At 39.7% G+C, this 20,048-nt stretch overlaps 1 protein-coding gene across 4 annotated transcripts in view; it reads left to right on the top strand.

The window, feature by feature from the left end:
* The window catches only part of LOC107095805 (furin-1-like), an 85,183-nt gene extending 66,311 nt beyond the window's left edge, over positions 1-18,872 (top strand). For all 4 annotated transcript variants that reach the window (XM_015392116.1, XM_015392119.1, XM_015392117.1 and 1 more), the window contains exons 9-16: positions 766-978; positions 6,131-6,231; positions 7,269-7,372; positions 8,712-8,829; positions 11,224-11,403; positions 11,486-11,610; positions 12,476-12,598; positions 14,753-18,872. In XM_015392116.1, coding sequence (XP_015247602.1) covers positions 766-978; positions 6,131-6,231; positions 7,269-7,372; positions 8,712-8,829; positions 11,224-11,403; positions 11,486-11,610; positions 12,476-12,598; positions 14,753-15,348 — 1,560 coding nt within the window. In that variant the 3' untranslated portion in view covers positions 15,349-18,872. The remainder of the gene's footprint in view (positions 1-765; positions 979-6,130; positions 6,232-7,268; positions 7,373-8,711; positions 8,830-11,223; positions 11,404-11,485; positions 11,611-12,475; positions 12,599-14,752) is intronic.
* Positions 18,873-20,048: the final 1,176 nt, after the last annotated feature.

The raw sequence follows: 20,048 nt of genomic DNA, 5'->3' as shown, positions 1-20,048 counted from the left end.
TATATATATATATATATATATATATATATATATATACATGTAATGGGAAAGAGAGGGGTAGTTAAATAAGATTCATTTGAAAACCAGCCTGTCAGCAACTAGACAGTCTATATAATTAAAATGAGAGGATGGTTATGCGATGTCAACAGTCTTGTTGCTGATTGCAGCTCTTTATATTCACCACAGTGGGATTACATGAGTTATGAACAAGTCAACAGAATTATAAGAATACAGAATACACCCGACTCCAACCCAGCTCTGTAGGATTCAGAGCATGTGCCATAAAGCTGATTGGAAGCGCTGACACTGACTACTAAGATAATTGGCACTGTGACAGCGCTGTCAGACGGTGGAGTGGGTGGTGTATCTCTGGAATTGATCAACGCAGAGAGAGATGGTGCCACTCAATACAATAAAGCAGCTCTTAGATGAAAATTATTGTACTTCAAAGGCTGAGAGGTTGGGTGATTTATTACAATGAGCTGTTGTCATTTTGACTCGTTCTCTGTATTGCATTGCTGTCAGGCCATATTTAGCTCCATACAATTTACTGAGTGACCACCTTGGCCCCTGAGATGTACACTGGGTTTTAATAGAGCCTCTTTGAGAGCGGCCCTTAAATACATACAGCCGCATATACTTGGGATTCCTATTAAAGTTTGAATGATATTTTGGTCTAGTCTTTCTGTTGATGGGGTAATCAGCTAAACAGATGTGTGTTTAATCTTTTTATATGTTCCTATAAACATGCGTTCTGCTCCTCAGGGTCGTGGCGGTAAGGGCTCCATATTTGTGTGGGCCTCTGGGAACGGAGGAAGGGAGAAGGACAGCTGTAACTGCGACGGCTACACCAACAGCATTTATACCCTGTCCATCAGCAGCACTACACAGAACGGCAATGTACCCTGGTACAGCGAGGCCTGCTCCTCCACCCTCGCCACCACCTACAGCTCGGGGAACATCAATGAGAAACAGATTGTGAGTTGTGGCCGACTGCAACATCCTCTGTCCTCTGATTTTTATGATTCTACCATAGAGAGCTTCAAATTCTCAGAGAGATTCTCTGCTGGGAAAAAAAAAAAAAAAATTTTATTGGACTTGCTGTCACTCCTGAAATATCGGGCCAGCAGGAGGCATTAGATTAGATTTTATTTTAATCCAATCATTTTGTTTTTCTTTAAAATCCCGGTAAAAAAGAAAAGAAACGTAGTTAGTAGGTGCTCCATATGAAGACTTTACTTATTCAAATTCTAAAGCTTTATTCCCATTTAGGGAATAGAAACTGTTCATTCAATAATAATAGCCATTTTCTTGTTGCATGTGGAGCTTATAAACTTAAAATTGCTTTAACCCGTATTGTATTAAAATATAACTGAATCTGTTAACACTAGGATTCCCAGAAATCTGATCCTACTAGAACTCCTACTGGGCTGTCAATTTGACGTTGCCATTTTTCCCTAAGGAATGCAAGAGCAGTGATGATGTCATCCACGGAAATAGTTCTAGTGTGACGTATAAACCCATTATGGATATGTAGACCTTAAACCAGGTCTAATATATATTTATTAAAGGCTGCATTATATGATATTATTTCTAGTCTAAATTTATATTAAACATAAAAAGGTAAAATAAATAAGACTAATATATAAAACTATTTACTACACAGGTTCAAAGTTTGAAATTATAATGTTATTTACAGAAATTGATTGATTCCCCCAGTACACCACACGCCACATTTTCACATTTAAGACAAAAATCTCATATGAGGGGTTTTGATGCAGTGTTGACACACGTGGCACTGTTTTCTTTGCCTCGCCAAAGCTGGCTCTTCTGCAGCATAGGGGTTGGTAACTTGCGGCCCTGGAGCGCATGTGTCATCAATATTTTGAAGCACTTCTAATGCCTGTTTAGCTGTTAGATTTCTTCTGAAAGCCATTTTTCCATATTAGCCTTATATCCCATTTACACTACCCTTGGAAAACCGATCCATGCTGAGACCGGTCCGAGCTCGGATCTGTTAACCAGGCCGAGCTTGGTTCTGACGACCGTTTACACATCACGCTATCTCTGTTTCTCGACTCCTCGCCTCCTAGTGACGATCTGCGGTGTTACTGCCAGTATTGAACGAGGAAATGAAGCAGTTGGTGGCGGTAATGCACCAAAAGTTGTTTGCCAACCGCCATAAAACACAGGAAGAAGAAGACGAAGAAGGAGGGAATCAAGCAAATCAAAATGTTGCGTGGAGAAGTTTTTGATTGTTGTTTATGGTCGTCTTCTTCTTCTGTTTTGTGTTGGTTGGCAAGCAACTTCTGGAGGGGCATTAGCACCAACGACTGGAATGGAGTGTGATCGGAATGTGCAGCCATGACGTGTTGTGCTCATGCGCTCTTGTTATCAGAGAACCGAGTCAGGGAAAAACCGAGCCGAGCCCACCTCTGGATCTGGTCTGCAGTTAGCGCGGTCCGGTTGTATCTAGCTCGGTTCAGTTCACTTTGTTTTCCATTTACACACGATAAGTTATCTCAGTTACTGGGTTCGGACCGGTCTTGGCACGGTTTTTCAAGGGTAGTGTAAATGGGGTAAAAGAGTTCCACAGATTTTTTGGTGGAATGTTAGTTGCTAGGCAACGGTACTGTCTGTCAGTCAACAACGGGAATAATTTACAATGCAATGAATTAAGCTGTGAAAATGTCGGCTGTGGGAGATTGAGGTCAAATCAACCATATTTAATTTTTAGGTTTTTATTTTATTAAAAAAAAAAAAACTGAAAATTAAAATGAAGGAAATATAGAAACAGCAAAAGTCAGTTAACATGACCAACATAAGAGTAATGTAAATAAAGTTATTTCACTTCAAAATCTCAGAGTTGTCAAAAATGCGGCCTTGGGAGTTCTACTGTTAAAGGTGTTAAAAAGGTTTTGGTGAGAGCAGTGCTTTCCCATCTCGTTTTCAGAGAGACACTGAAAGCAGAATTCCATGCTTTGTCTATTTAATTGTTTCTTGGGTTGGCTAATTTTAGCTAATTCTAACAATGTATTTAAATGTAAATACTGCTTATCACCCGATTTGAAGTGTTTTTGGAAATTTGACCACTTCTGCTTTTGAGAAATTTAAATGACTCACTGAATGTGAGTCAGAAGCTTTATCCACCATGTTTGTTTTGAAACTCTTGATCGTGGAAGCCGAGCCGCAGCTGGAGCCGAACTGCACTGATGTGTGCAGCACACGTAGTCACACACACACAGAGGCTCCAGCCAAGGATTTGAAGGAAAATTAATCAGCTTCTTTGTAATAAATCAATTAAATTATAGAAATAGGATATTAGTTGGAAAAGATTATATGTCTGCATCTACGATTACACTCACGGGTGTCCGTAGCCCTGCTGTGAGTTTGAAAGCTCTTGGTCCTTTTTGTTACTCAGATTGTTTCTGTCAAACAAAATTAAACAAGGTTAATGGTGCTCTAAGGATGTTTAGGGCCTGATTCTGAGCAGCACAATCATTAGGGAGGAGTAGCTTTTCCTCTAAACATAGAGCTATTTTAAGCTGGTTCAAACATCCAGTCAACCTGCTTCTCAGACATCTCTTAGTTTCAGCAGCCAAATTGACTGACAGGAAGCAAACAGGCTGATCGTATCTGTTGAATGTCTTGGAAATGGTTCAGTGTCCCTCTGGAAAAGTGGCATTTGCCTCGGCATGATTCCATATTTGCATAATTTAAGATTGGAAAGATGAGCAGTATAATCGGATGTACAGTTTCCAAGGCGTACCTCTGCTATGCGGTGATAAATGTTTTCAAATATGTTGAAATAAATAATACTTATACAGATCAGATTTGATCTGGTTGTTGCTACTTTAATGATTTTTGCTGAGGGAGCTGAGGGAGACCTTAAAAAAAAGCTATAAGTTATATCATTTTGGATATTTATCTTAGTAAAGTTTATCTTTTACCATAGTAAAAAAGTTTAATAATTTATTGAAAATAAAATAGAGTTAAACAATTGATTAATTAACTTTTTTGCAGTCAGTTAAGTAACTTTTCTTTCTGTTTTCACAGTTGTGACTCATTAAAACATCCATAGTAAAATGCTGGAGCTCCATCCATCAAATCTGTTTCAGTTTAACATTCTTATGACAAGCATTAAATCTCTTTCCTAGATATACATGCGCACCAGCATGCACACACATTTCCTCTATATAACATGCAGCCACAGAGCTTAAAGAGCCTGACAGGCAGCCGATGACATCTTCATGACATGTGCCTGGTCCTGTAATGTGTCTGTGATGCACTGATTTAATTATGATGTCACTCATGAACTTTGGGGGGGCTGGAGACTAGGAGAAAGGGCGACATCTGTGAGGTTTTTCCAGAGAAAAAATGTTAATGTTTTACTGAGATTTTTTTGGTTTGGTTTTGGTCCTCTTTTCTTTTCCTTAGTAAAAACTATTAATTTGTAAAAAATCTGATCAAAAGTGTCACTTTTTATTACTTGAAATGCTTTTTTTTTAAGTCTGTATACGTATCTTTTCTTGCTCTGCTTTTATTTTGCAGTCTTGTTCAACAAAGTAGACCAACTTTATTTTTTGCATTGAGCTGCAGGATTTGAAAAGTTTTTTTTCTTTTTATCATATGAGACAGTTTTCTTTGAAGAAACTCTCTGGTTTTTGCAGCCGCTTGCTTTTTATGCTTGCAGGGGGAGATATTCACATCTGGGAGCTGCCCAGTGAATCCACAGCACTCCGCTGTGGATCACTAGGGGGATGTCTGCTGAAGCAGTTCCTTCTAAAAAGAGACTCTTAAAGAGAAGGAGAGCACATGATTTCCATGGTTTGATTTTTCTAGCTGGCAGCTTTGTGCTCTTCACATTCTGACTCTTTATGCATTAGCTGATTCTTGCCCCCAGCAAATACAAGCAGTATAAGATAACAAATGAGAATAAGGTGAAGAGTAAGGGATTTTATTCATATAACTGGGGCAAGTTTTAAGTTATCTAAGAGCTTTAAAGGAAATTGGTTATAAAATGTAAGGGGAAAGTTAAATTCAGATAAATATCGATTGATATATATCTGAATTTTCTAAAAAAAATATGGTTGCGCTAGCAGGCATAAAAAAAGCATAGAATTTTAAGTGAATAACATACCATTCTGTGAAAATTTATTTTTCTCTTTGCAGATAAAATTTTTTTCTTTTGTGTTTACATGCCACGTCATCAAAAAAAAAAAATGGATTTAGAAAAATTCTAATCCGAACTAATCTGCTGTATAAATGTGTGCCCCCAAATATGTACATCCCGCTTTATAAGCTATGGTGGCAAAATGTTGTTTCTTCACCAAACTAACTTACTGACATTCAAAGCAGTAGTCACCATAATTATTCCAAGACCGCATCATGTTTATGATGCAGCAGTATAACACATGGGCTGGACAAAACTGGGGAGATTTCCAAGACAAAAAAGCAGTGGTAAGCCTAACCAATTACAAAAGGCCAATCTCACATTCAGCCAAAAAAGTCTTGAGGATCAATACATATGCTCCAGAATGACGCAACAAAAATGTATCTTTATGGAAAACGAAAAACTACATTAAAATGACCGGCAAACATGTTGCCGGGAAGGTAATATGAAGTTCCTTTGCTGCTTTTTGGAACCCAGATTGCCAGATTGATCGATCAATGAATTATTCTGTGTATTTGGGAATCATGGCGTAGAATATTATACTATAATAGAATATTATACTATAATATATTATATATTAATAATATTAAGATAATGAACTGATACACACCTAAAGGTCCACCTATAAATGGCAGAGAATGAAATGTTTTGAAATGGCCTAGTCTAAGCCCAGACCTACATCAGACTGAAATTGTGTGGTATGATCTTAGGACCAGTTATAACCAGGCCAGTAATAATTGAAAAGCTTCTTATGTCACTAATTTATAATAAAGATAAATCATCATGAAAACACTGCTGTTTGTATTTATTAAGGTCTACCTTTCTTGATATTAAATTTAGTTTGATCTGAACGATTAAAATGTGACAAAGAATCTAAATCAGAAGATAACAGCGCTGCCAAAATGGAGAAATCTGTCTGAAATATGTTTTTTTTTTTTTTTTGTCTTTCCTCCCCAGATAACAACAGACCTCAAATCTAAATGTACAGACTCTCACACCGGCACCTCTGCCTCTGCCCCCCTGGCTGCGGGGATCATCGCTCTCGCTCTAGAAGCCAAGTAAGTGCTTTAAATGCTTTTTTATTTATTTTTTTTTGTGTGTGTCTGAGTTTGGACCTGTACTGCTTATTTGCTCCAATTATATTGATTCAATTTGAAATTGATTGAAATGCAGCGAAAAGGAAAAAAAAAACCAAAACAAAACAATGTGTGTACTGTAAGCTCATTAAGCTGCGCCTGAAATTTTTAGAGAAGGTTTGAACACATTCCATTTCTAAGCAGTTTGAGTTGAAAAGATGGTGACAGAAAATATTTCAAAAAGATGAACAGATTCATACTTTTTTGTTGCTGCATCCTTAAAGCCCTCATGTTGGATTAATCCGCTGCCGGTGGTGCTGCCTGTTGCTCATCCATTATAATTAGATTTTTCAATAAAAAGAGAATTAAAAAAAAAAGTATTCAGAATGAAGTTATTTAAGCCTTCAGCCACATTTTTCAACTGTGCTGTTACAAATACCTCGCAGCACTAATCATTTTTATCTGGTCACCCAGCACTAATGGATGGCCATGAAAGATGTTGGGCACAAGCTTCAATGCAAGCAATTAGTCTAGATGATGGAGAGGAAAAAACTATAGAGACAAAAAATAAAAATGAATTGGATGAGGAAGGATTCACCCAGAGTTAGCCTGTCGAATGCCCTCATTTGAACTAAATCCATAATAAAAAATTAAGCTGAATTTAAAGCTATATGAAAAAGAATGACAATTCCAGCCCAGACCTTTATCCCTGCTTAATGTTAGCATTATGTAGAAAAACAAAACTTTTTTAGTTTTTCTTTATTTTGGCAAAGGCTTCAAATGAACCTCAAACACATGCCGGATTAAGACCTAATAGCCTTGCTGAAACTGTGACTGGGACCTCATTGATTTAATTAGCTTTCCACCTGCAGGTTTAAGCTGCACATGCATTGACAGGCTCAGCCCTTTGATCTTCTGTGGAGCTTCAGGTTGATTTTTAAGCAACAGCATGTGGTGCCACACGTGTTTGCTGATGTTGGCTATTTTTATGTGCAAACATGCATTTCTGTTTGTTCCAGTAAACAACTGACATGGAGGGACATGCAACATCTGGTTGTGAGAACTTCTCGTCCTGCCCACCTGCTCACGAACGACTGGAGAACCAATGGAGTCGGACGCAAAGGTGCAGCAGCTTCGGCCAAGTTGTCTTCTGTAAAGAGATGATCCTGAGGGCAGGAAAATAGACAGCAATGTGCAGCTTTTTTAGGCACTGTGAAAAGAGTGCTGCTTAGAAAAAGAGCATGCCAAAGGCACAAGGAGAAAAGATTTCATTGGAAGAGTCTACAAGATAAACAAATGATACAAATCTGGCCATATACAGTATACATTTTTGCGGCTAGATTTGTATAAACAGGGTTGAGATCTGGTCCGGATATGTTGAGTGCTCAAGACTGTTATTTATGCAGTGAGATACTCATCCATCCTTCAGAGCCAATAGGGAGGCGCAAAAGAGTGGACAAACCCACACCCATAGGAAATCTGTGGTTAGTTTGGAGAGATCTTAGAAACAATCTACCAGGGCTATTCCTTAGAAGAATCAGTGCTGTTGTTAATATTACCAATTTCTTTTTATTTCACAAATAGTGATGAAACTACACTGTTGAACAGAGCGTTAGTCTAAATATCCTTAAACATTTGTACTGTACTCTATATGCATCACTACACCTTTTGTGCTTAAAATAATAAAATAAAACAGATGAACAATTAAATTGAACATAAGGGAGAGATATGTCGGAGAATAAAAAGGCAGAAAAGCACTGAAGAACACAGGAAGGTAAGAAAAAAGTCTGTGAGAAATAAAACAAGATAGACAGAAAATGAATCTGTGAACGTAGTCAATGATTTAAATTGGTTTAACCAAAGATTAAAAGTTAAGAGATTAAAAAAACAGTAAGGAGAGGAGCCTGCATGACATCCAAAGTCTGAGTCAGAGTTTTCATCACATCTTTGCAACATGTAAAAGCATCTGGTCTACGGACCTGAGGGAATGAGACAGTACATTAGAATGCAGTGGTTCAGACAGATAAAATGGAGCACAACTGTTAAGAGGCTTAAAAACAAATAGGACTCCAGTGGCGAAACCAGTAAATGTGGGCCAAAATTGGGGAAATTGGCTCTTCTTTGCTTGTACAAATTAAAAAATTACTGCAGACACTTAGTATCAGTTCTAAGAGGAAAAATAAAGCTGATAAATGCCAAGAAGAAACGTCACAGTAATCAACACACTAGGTACTAAAAGAAGGATGAGTATTTAGCTAAAAAGGCTGATGCTGACACTTAAAAAAAAAAAAAAAGTGCAGAATCCCTTAAACACGAAAATAACTCAATTATATAACAGAGGAGCTATCTGACACTTAAAAAATGTAATTAGTGGATATTGGTCTCCGAAACTGCACCAGGGTGACTATCACCCTTCAGAAAGCAGACATTGATGAGGCTCATCTCTGTTCTTGTTTCTACAGTCAGCCATTCCTATGGATACGGTCTGCTTGATGCCAGTGCTATTGTATCAATGGCAAAGACGTGGACGAATGTGGGGCCACAGAGAAAGTGTGTGATCTCCATTCTCACTGAGCCGAGGTTGGTATTCATTTACATTATCATTATGTCTGCCTTTTGTATTGATTCCAACATTTGTAGTTATGGTAAAAAAAATGAAAGCAAGTAAAGCCGAATGTAGACTCAACTAATATGATTTCTTTACCCATTCAGATAGATTTTCTGATGGCACCTGACGACAACTGGAATATATGAGGGCTACTGTTGTTTTTTTGTTGCTTTTTATATGGTAAAAGAACAATTATATAACCAAATGAGACGAAAACAAGATTCTTGATTGACTTACAGTTACTCAATAAAATGAGCAGAGAAGCTAGTGCAGCGGTGCATGGCACAAATCTCTATCACAGACCAAATGACCAGATTCCATTCCAGTAGATGTTGCATGGGAAACAGTTTTGGATGTGTTGCAGTTTGGTTAGTGGAGCCTTAATGTTCCATCACCATATGCCTGTGCAGGAGTTTTCTAAATTAGCCTTCATGCATCATTTCAGTGAAACGTTGTCTTCATTTCTGTCGGCCTGGTTGAATTCATTAAAATCTCTGCCAATGTTTGTCTGCTCGGGCTTCTCCCAATTACATCTTTAACATTAGTTTTCAGCCATCTTTTTTTTCTTCCCCCGCCACTCTTCATGGGCGATACGGTCTAAACTCCGTGTGACATCCTCTGTTCATTATGCTCTCCCTGTCACTCGTCTCACTGGGTCAGAGCTTTGTCTCTCCTTTACTGCGGCAATGACCAGATGGTTCCAGCATCTGGGAGTTGCAGGTTATTCAGTTTACATTTTAGGTTTTTAGCTGCCTTGTTTATCAAAAGTGATTCACAATAAACAATCTGAGGAAGGAATAACTCCATTAGCAGCGTTATTCACTACATTCAGATATTAACATATCAAAAGAGCCTCTGATATCGGCCATTCATACAGCAGCTGTGATCATATTTTGGAAAGAGGATTTTTAACCAAAGAGGAAAAACTACTGGAGGAAAATCTCCTCTAAGCTTCCCCCCTGACTGAACAAGGTTGGATTTGTTACAGGCTGGATTTCTTCCCTTCTCCATGCCCTCTGAATTTGCGTTTGCACATTTTGTTGTTTCTAAGAACTGATTGCAAATATTGGAGACAAAAAAAAAATAACAATATTTAGTTTTGAGAAAAGAGCAGGTGGATGAGCTGGAAGCTTTCTTGGAGCTTTTCATCCGATTATTTGTAGTCTAGAAACACCCTCCTCTTTTCTCCTAGGTTACCCAGCCGCAGCATCACAAAGCTGCACGTTTGGCTGGGCTCAAGAATTATCTTTTGTGTGCCATGATAAACCTTACATACAATACAAAGGAGTCTCTGGAGGGCAGAGATTTATGTCCTTACAGGCCTAACCTGCAGAATTTAATTTTAACTGATTTAAGTCTCCTAATCCAAAGGGGAGGAACAAAAAGATCAATTATCTAATATCTGCTTAAAGCCTCGTATTGAATTCCCAGTACCTGGTACCATCCTTACAAGATATATTGTCACCTAACAATTGTCATGATATCAGGACTCTCATTGTCATCACATCCATTAGGGAGGTAATTACTTCCCCCCCGGCAGAAGAGGGAGACGCAGTGACAGCCTTTACAAAAAATAGCAAAAAATATTATGTATGATTATAAAAATAAATCTGATAGAGCCTCACTGTTAGGAAGAAAAATAAGATAAAAATTATATTAAAAAATAACCATAGCGATCCTCAGCAGTATCCAGATTATTTATAGTGCTCCATTTTACCATAGATATAAGCCCAATTAAAACTAGCTCAATTCGTAAATAAGTTTGTCATAACAGCAGACAATAAGTAATATTTAAAAAAACTCAGCTGATCATCCAAAGCAAGCATGTGGGGACTGTGGAAAGTAGTTTGACAGAAACCTTTTGCGCAACTCTCCTCGGGATGAGCTGCCATTTGCTGCGGCAGACTTAGAAGCTAAACGGCTAATTAAGGTTATTGAAGTGTAGTTTATCACTCCCCCACAGCGCCTTAAGTTCAGCTTCTAGTCGTCTTCTCCAGTGTAAAGCTGCTTTACTCATCAAAAGCGTTTTACTGCAGGTGATCCTATAATGGAGCTTGGAATATGCAGATCTGTTTGGACTGTCATTGGAGGCAGGTCATATATGATGCGATATGACAAATCTGAGCGTTTTGTGCACATCTGCTGCTGTCCATCTCAGAATTGTTGTAAATGTGTCCTAAGAGGATTTGAGGTGAAGGAGAGAGGGGTATTGAATGCTTTACCTGCCTAAGAACAGCGATTCTCAGACATTAATCCGTCTCACCCTCCAGCCTATTTTGGTCAGCAGTGCTGGCACAAAAAAGAAGGAAATATAATGTTTGCTTCGAACCTAATGTACGTGTCTTGCTTCTGTTGTCGTCTTGTAGGAACATCGGCAGCCACTTGTTGATTGACAGAAGCGTGGATGCCTGCTTCGGTTCAGACAGCCATGTGACCTCTTTAGAGCACGTCCAGGCCCGGCTCACCCTCACCTACAACCGGAGGGGGAACTTGGCCATCCACCTCATCAGTCCTGCTGGCACGCGCTCCACCCTGCTGCACCCGAGGTACTAGCAACCCCAGACCGTGAATGCATTGAGTTTAAATGCATAATCCCAATAACACTGCTAAATACTCTATGTCCTTTAGGCCTCATGACTACTCATCAGAGGGTTTCAATGACTGGGCGTTCATGACCACCCACTCTTGGGATGAGAACCCCAGCGGGGTGTGGACGCTGGAGATTGAGAACGTAGCTGGTGCCAGTGATTATGGTAAAGCAGCTATCCTCTGACTGGTTTTATTTTTTTTCTGCAAGTCCCATCTTTCTGAATTGTTTAACAGATTGCAATCTGTTGTGTCTGCTAATCAGATAAAAGGGTCATAGTTCACTGCCAGGTGATTAGACATCAAGAGGCTTTACTGTCTCTGCAGTAGTTTAAACTTTGTGGCTTTGCAGCAACCAGTTTACCTGTTGATCTTTGCTCTTTTGCATGACAATCTGTGGGGGGATTTCATTATACTCAAAAGCATTTCTGCTTCATCTTTGGGATAATAATAAAAAAAAAAAAAAAAAAAAAAAATCATCCAAGGAAGGATCCTCCTTTGATTTCTCTCCTCTAAGGTCCTCCTGGAGCCTCCTTTGTTCTCATTTCCTCAAGGTGCTTTTAAGGGATTGGAAGATGGCTCAGCGTCTTTGGCAGGGAACAATTTCTAGGTCACAAGTGCAAGAAGGACATGAGGCAGCATACGTTATAGTAGAAAGGAGCTTTTATGTTTGCTCTACGATCTTGCGTCAGAGCATTGCTAACCCCACAAAGCTGCTCCACAACTTAATATGCAGTCAAGAATCTGGGTTATTGTCTTAAACATTCATCAGTAGTCAGGAGTGATTTACAGAAGTCACACCTCTAAAAGTGATTGATTTTTTTTTATTTTTAATTAGTTGATATGTTCTTCATAACTGAACTCTGTAATAGAGGATGTGTTCTTTTTAAATCCTTAGTTCATGTTTCAGAGCCATGTTCTGTCAGGAATAGAAAGAACACAATTACCAGAATCCACTGGGAGCACTGGAGCCTTGTGGCTTTTGACGGGCCTATTTCTAATTTCTTTTTTTATCCCCTTGTCTCATTTTAGGCACCCTGACCCAGTTCACCCTGGTGCTTTATGGCACTGGCTCAGCATCTTCCAGCTCATCTGAACAGTCCCAGTCCAGCAACGACAACTGCAAAACTTTGGATCTGAGCACAAAATGTATCGGTAAGACAAGTCATCCTCACCCCAGTTAGCTCCTTTCACACAGCCGCAGCAGTCAGAGGGTGAATAAAACAGATAAATGGACCCGGTTAGTGGGAAAACAGGCAACACGCCTCAGCTAAACTTGTGACGGTGTGTGCTCCGCTGCACACCATACTCAGTTTCTCAACACTCTCCTGCCGGGATTGGCATTTTAAATGAATAGGTAACCTCTGATTAGATCAAATAAGCATCACCTCAGCTCACTTAACTAATCTCATTTCAATTTGAAGCTCTTCACTGCTCTTCCTTCCTAATACAACTATTGCTATAGGCGAGGTCTCCCGCTCCCACTGAGCCACTTCTAAATGCAGCTACATGCTGACTGAGATGGAGTCAGCCTGACCCCTACAGGCTGTGCGAGGGTTAAACATGTCAACACACAAGTGCTGACTGAATACAATTATCATGCATTTTAGCAGCATCTCAACCAGAATGTTGTGATAATTGTGCATCTCAGGAACAGAGAGTTGTATGACAGCGGAAACACAATTATCATTCTCCCCCAAGCTGCTGAAACGCTGCAGAGATTTTTTTTTTTCTTGTATTCAAGCCTATTTATTTATCTGTTTATTTTTCAGCTTTGCTGCCCTCACACTGTAACTGATTACTAGATAGCCACTTATCTGTAGCTGGATCCCTTCTGCTGTTTTTGTTCGTTGCTCTCAGAGTGCAGCAGAGTTCATTACTGCGAAGAACAAAAGATGCTGAAACCAAGCATCCGGGTAATTGGTACCACTGAAGACAAACTGGAGTAGAGGATTTCTCTGAAGCTGTGGAGTTAAGAATGTAATGATTCTAGACTCGACTTGATGAAGTCATAAAATGATGTGTGTACATGAACTAAAGTTTTCCCTGCTTCTGGTTTCAAAGGAAATGCATCCCACTTTCTCAGGCCATCACCTATTGACCGGTTATGTCCAGGGAACAACTTGGATCTTATTTGTAGCATGAGAGAAATAATCCTTTAATCCTTTTTATTAGCATTTGTTTCAATAGAGTTGGACAGAAACAACACTCCAGCTATTGCTACTTCACTGCAGATTTATCAGAATCAGAAAAAAACTTTGTAACGAAGATGCATTTTACATGTAAGATAAACACAGATAAACAAACTTCCAGGACGTGGATGACTTTGAGAATATGTAATTTTGACTAAACAACTGCAAGTTGTGTAGGGATTTTATAGTGTAACGTTCTGCAAAGAAAGAGCACTGTAGCAGATCTAAGAAATAAGAGAAATTAAAATAAATAGCATTTACATCTCTTGAGATCTACATTCATTGCAGTATCTTAATAAATTGTGGAGATGCACTTTAATTGAATTATCTTAAGTTTGTTTTTTCACTCAGTTTTTCACTTAATTTATCTCATTCTCCTCGCATTAGTCTGAGTACTTTATGAATTTAGACCATCAGTTATTGTATATGACAGACTAAAGGGTTTTGCAGTGAATTTTAAAACTTAATTTTACCAGAAAGAGTTGAACAACCAAAATTGCAGAGACAAGAAATTACAAGTTCTTAGTAAAGTACATGCTTCTTGTTCTGGGAATTGGACACAGCTGTTAAGATACATGATTAGATCAGAGTTAGCGCGGTTGGCTGTTGCCAACTTCTTTCTAGACATTTCTAGTCCCTGGCTGCAGAGCAGCAAGTTTTTTAAAACTAGCTTTGCCCCAGCACCCATCACAAAATGTTGCTTTGGGTGTTACAGACTTTTTTTTCCACTTCTGCTTCCACTTTTTATATTTATGCTGATTTTCGTTTGGCCTGTGGTGCTTGCTGAGATGCGTTTCTGCAGATGGATAACTTGCAGACCAAATTAACCTATAAATAAAGTAACTTAAATTCAGGACAAACCACTACTTAATGAAAAAAAATAACTTTCCTCTGATTGAATCGTGTTTATTATTTGAAGTTCAATGTTTCATTTAGGAAGTGAGTTGAATAATCTTGTTTTATAACAAAGGTTCTGTCCTACCTCTGGAATTTTGATAGCTTTGAGATATGTGGAAATAATGATTTTGGTTCCCTCTTTAGGGCGCCTCTGACTCATACGAGAGGGTAGATGGTGAGTGCAGCAGCTGATTTCAGTTTCTCTCTCTCTCTGCTGCAGAGTGCAACCCTGGCTACTACCTCTTTCAGCGGGGCTGTGTGAAAGAATGTCCCGCAGGGTTCGCAGTGGGCTCCCAGCCCCTCAACTACACTGTGGGAAACTCCATCCAGCCAACTTCCGTCCCGGCCTGCCTGCCCTGCCCGCCGCCCTGCGTCACCTGCAGCAGCCTCAGCCCTCAGTTCTGCCTGTCCTGCCCCGATCACAGCTCCTTGGACTCCATCTCCGGTACCTGCCTGCGCCTCAACCACTCCATGCGAGAGTCCCCCGGCGGCTTCATGGTGGGCCAGGAAGTCCCCAAGCCTCTGCTCGAGCATGGCTCACAGCTTCCCGTCACCATCGCCTTGCTCAGCTGTGTGGCCATCATCGCTACCTTCGCAGGCGTATTCCTGCTGCTTCAGCTCCGCTCCGGCGCGCTCATCAAGCTGCCCTCTTTGGAGGCGGGCGGTGGCTTCAGCCTGAGGGGAAGCAGGGTAGTGTCGTACCGCGGCATTCCGACGGTCTGGGGGGACGATGGGCTGAACACGGACTCGGAAAATGATGAGTTTGACGTCCACAACGAGAGGACTGCCTTTATCAAAACACAAAGTGCTCTTTAATGCCTTCAGAAGTCCCTCCTCCTCCTGCTCTCCTTTAAATTCCTCTCATCCCCATCTGTCTCCACACTTCAGGGCAGTTCACTGTCCTCTCTGTCTCTTCCACTCAAACACCCTCTTCATTGTATCCTCGCTGTCTTATTTAGATCCTCATCTGCTTTTAGGAACTGGTCTCACTTCGTCGTGGGACTCATGATGGGGAGCTGCTGTTTTTGAAGCTGGGATCAGCCTGAGCTTTTGCTTTGTTCACACTTGGATGCTTTTTTTCCCCAAACCTCATATCACTACCAGCATCTGTTGGTGCAGAGTTCATTTTACCTCCAGCTTACAGTAAACAAATGCTCATTTACTGTATCTACACCCCCCCCAATCTTCCATTAGTCTCAGTGCAGTAGCCAGATGAGATTTTGAGCAGGAGAATAAGAGATGATTTTGTGTGCGTGTGCATTTCTGAATGAATGAGCCTGCATAGAAACGGGTGTCGAGATCTGATGAGCAGTTTGGAGCGTCGTGCCATTAATGAAGACATTAAAGTGCTTCCTGTCATTTAAGATTTTAACTGATGGCAAAATGACAGTTATTCAAAGAGCCATTCAGACTCATTGAAAAACATTTTCTTCTTTCCTCTTTGTCATTTGCTAACATCAGTATTTAAAATCTGTGCATTTTATTACTGCATTTAAAATAAAAGAACAAGAGATTTGACAGTTTAAAATGCAATCAGAGCAAAGAAAGCCACACATTAAATATCTAAACGCTTTCCATCATTTTTAGATTCCAGCCTCACTTTTTTCTAAGGCAAGCTGCGTTTCAGGAAAAAGAAATGCCAAGAAAACATCTCTACATAAATATCTCACACCCAGCTTTCTATTTTAATGGCAGCATCTGATGCCCCTCTCTCTCCTTGGGTGGGAGATGAAGCAGCCGAGGCGCCGCCGTGCATTTGTGAGCCCCTCAAAGCAGCTGGCAGGTGTTGACTTACCTGTGATTGATTCATCGACACAGCAGAGGCTGTAACAATACATCAGGGCCCCCCCCGCTGCTGTCAGAGTGAATCAGCCCCTCAAACACAAGGTTCATGTCTTAATGACTGGATGTGGGTTTGATTTGTGCACGAGCATGACCAAGGTTGTAAAGCATCACCTGACTCGCCTAGCCTCTGAGGCTATGCCCCCCCCTCTTAACTCTCCTCTTCAAATCTCAAGTGTGGATTAAAATCCCACTATCGACGCTCCTTAGCTCATCAGCGTCTCTGCACCTCATCCAATCACAAATTCAAATGATCAAGTTGGCATACTTGAATATTTTACTCCAAATGATTCTACAGCTAAGAGATTTTATTAATATAATTATTTTAAGTGGTATCATTTTGTTTTTCTTCTTTTCTGGGCTGTGATCATATGAAATAAGCGTCTCATTGTTTAATCCATTATAGCCATTTTGATTCCATTGATTCCTATCCTTTTTTTTTGTTGTTTTCTTTCACTCTTTGTTTAAATTTCTGCACAGAAAAGCCAATGCTTGCTGGAAGAGGTTTCCAGATGATGGCGTGCATAAAAAACTGCAGCTGCTCATCCTTTTATCTACCTCTCATTCCACAGCAAGGCTTCACACACTTAGACGGGGCTGTTAATTATAGAGGTGAATTTAAGTATGGGATAGGCATGACATTTTCTCTGTGGTGATATAGTTGGATGGGTTTATGTTTCAGAAGAAAAGAAGTGAAAGCAGATCACTAAACTGTCAACTCTACTTCCCCGGAAACTCACCTGTTCTCTCTTAAATGTATTGCCTTTTAGGATCAGCATCATGCGTGCTTATGAGTGGGCTTTAAAACCGCTTAATGAGATGAAATGTTCACAGATGAAAATGGCTGGCTAAAACCGGTGGGATCGTTTCTAAGGGGCGTCTCCTTCTGGACTTTTGTCGTCTTATTTTATTGTTTTTTGTTTTTTTTTTCCTAAGTTTATGTCACTGACAATCATTTACCTTGTCTTGAAGGCAAGAAGGGTGCAAAGGCACACAGAAAAATTGATTTTAGCTATTAATTGAACCACTTGTGTTGCAAAACCTTCACATGTGTTTCAGAAAAGGCTCAGTTTGTAAAGGTGAAGCTGACAGATGCAGGTATTTTAGTACGGATGCTGTCAAAACCAGTTTTATACCCTCAGATGGCCCAAACCGGAAACATGCAGCACATTTGGTTGTTTCCTGACTGACAGGAGACCTTTGAGAGCGGATCTGGTGGGGAAAAGAACAACCTCAAAAGCAACAAATGTGTTATAGCCTGGAGCTTTGTGTGATATACGTCAGTGCCTACCGCCATACCAGCTTTGATTGGTCCCCGCTGAGCTCCAGCCTCAATCTGTGCAAACACCAGGAAATGGGTAACAAAACAGGATCCAATTAAAATCTGACTGTTGACTAATTATAATAAAAACCATGATTTAGACGGCATCTTGCTATTTGCATTTTCCCTTTCAGTCACTTTCCCCTTTAATTGATTTTCCTTTGTTCTATGTTGATGTACTCACTACAGCTTGACAACTCTGAAAAGAGGAACTCTTTTCATTTAAGGGTTCAACTTTTAGAGAAACTCCTGAATGGAGGCAGCATTAATTAGCCCGTGCTTCCAGAGCTGCTGAAATCCATCAGTGGCTCTATTGCCACAATGTGATATAAAATACACACTAAAGAGAACTGGTTTGCCAGCGGCCCCAGAAAGCAGCCCTTTTATGACTATAAAGTTTCCACCTGGCTGGCAGTAAAGCTTAAAGCTGTTAAATGCTGACAAAAAAATCTGTTTATTGCTAATTATTTTTGTCCGATTGTAAAGATGAAAACCTCATCATTTAAAGGCTTTCAGCTGGGAGCTAGATGTTGCTCTTGTTCCCATTTCTTTAGGATTTAGTCTGAAATTGGCCACGCAAACTCGGACTTAGTTGATAGGAGCAATATCTTTGGCATAACCAAAGACAATCATTTAAATGCTGTTTGTTTCGTATAGAACGTGTCACCTTCAGGTTGGTTCATCCCATCCGTCCTCCTGTAGCTGCGTTCAAAGTGTTTAAATGAAACCCCAGTGATCTCTGCCTTTCTGAAGGTCCCTAATGACATGTTGCCTGTTGAGCAGCTGTGGAGGGAGGAGGTAGAATGTATCCCATCGCCACGACCTTAAGGGCTGAACCAGATCTGCGTGCAAATGCTTGTTAAAGTAGAGACGAAACACAACACAGTGCGGTGGAGGAGCAATCTCAGTCCACATCTTTGACCTCCTCCCACCTCTTCTCGAGGCTCCTGACCTGTGGCTGCGCACAGTACCTTACAAATTTGTGACCGATGATTAATGTATAAGAATGACTATCCTACATGGGACATAACTCTAAAATAAGGCCTATTTTTGTACTATATGAATGGTGCAGTGTAATTTTCTTGTAATTTAAAGATGTTTTTCTTTTGTTTTCTTCTTTTTATTTAATTGATGTCAATTATAGATTCTACTAAAAAAAAATAAAGATCTATGCAAATTTAAATGTTTTATTCGTTTTGTTTGTTCAGATTTTCTGAGCAGTTTGGAAAAGTATGGAATTTGATCTCAGGATTTTCCAGGTCTAAAGTTTATAAAATTCTGAGTATTTCAAGAATATTCTCTTTTAATGGGGTTATAAGGATGTTGACAGTCCTTACCTACTGTATTTCTCTCCTCCCTTATGCCCTTCCGGTATTTCCACTTTAGCTGTTTCCGTACTTCCGTCCTTTCTGCTAGAGGCGTCCTACCTTTGTTCCTCTCTTATGTTCTTTTCCATCAGTCATGTCCTTTCTTCTTTCCTTTTTTCCACATTCTTTAGGTACTTGCCTTCTTTGTACCTTTCCTTTCTTGTTTTCCTTGCATCGTTTTTCCTGGTGTCTTTCATTGTGTGTTCCTTCTCCCATTATTTTTCTGTTCTTGTTTTCCTTTTCTTTAAATCCTCCTTTCTCCCTCCTCCACACCCTTCCTACTTTCCGTATTTTCTTTCTCAGTTTGTAACACCCTTCCCTCCTCCTACCCTAATTTTTCTCTCGTTTCCTTCCTTCATTGCTTCTTTCTTTAATTCCTTACCTTGTCTTTAATCCTTCTTCCTCATGTCCCTTCCTTCCTTTCTTACCTTCCTGATGTCCTTTATATTTCTTAAACCTTTTTCTATATCTGTCTAAACTTTTATTTATCATTCTTACCTCTCATTGTTTTCTATTTTTATCTATGTCTCTTTCACTCTCTATCATGTTTGTCCATAATTTTTCCTTTCCTGCTCAACCCCCTTCCTCCTTCTAAGTCTCTCTTTTGTCGGATATCATATTTAAAGTGTCTCCGATATATTTATAGCGCATGCTTGTTTTATATTTTGACTCTGTCATAAGGGACTCAGGACTTTGACTCTGAAGAAGAATAAAAAGTTTCTCTACAGTGACGCATGTTAAACCTTCTGTGTTTAATGCTTTAAATGGGCTGAACTGTGATGAATGTGGCAGTAAAGTTTTGCAACCAGGGAAGGAATAATGTGCCGGAATCCATTTTTTATTCAAATTAAGTTTATCTGGCTTTAAGATTGCAATCTATTTAAATAGAAACTTGTCGTGGGAAAAAAGTATTCAACTATTCATCCTAGTTAAATAAACGGAGATCGATGGATTTCACTCAGTCGGCACATTTATTAATATCTTTG

The sequence above is a fragment of the Cyprinodon variegatus genome, unplaced genomic scaffold (assembly GCF_000732505.1).
Source record: "Cyprinodon variegatus isolate N-32 unplaced genomic scaffold, C_variegatus-1.0 Scaffold574, whole genome shotgun sequence".
In the NCBI taxonomy this organism is placed as follows: domain Eukaryota; kingdom Metazoa; phylum Chordata; class Actinopteri; order Cyprinodontiformes; family Cyprinodontidae; genus Cyprinodon; species Cyprinodon variegatus.
This window is presented reverse-complemented; position numbering and strand designations above follow the sequence as displayed.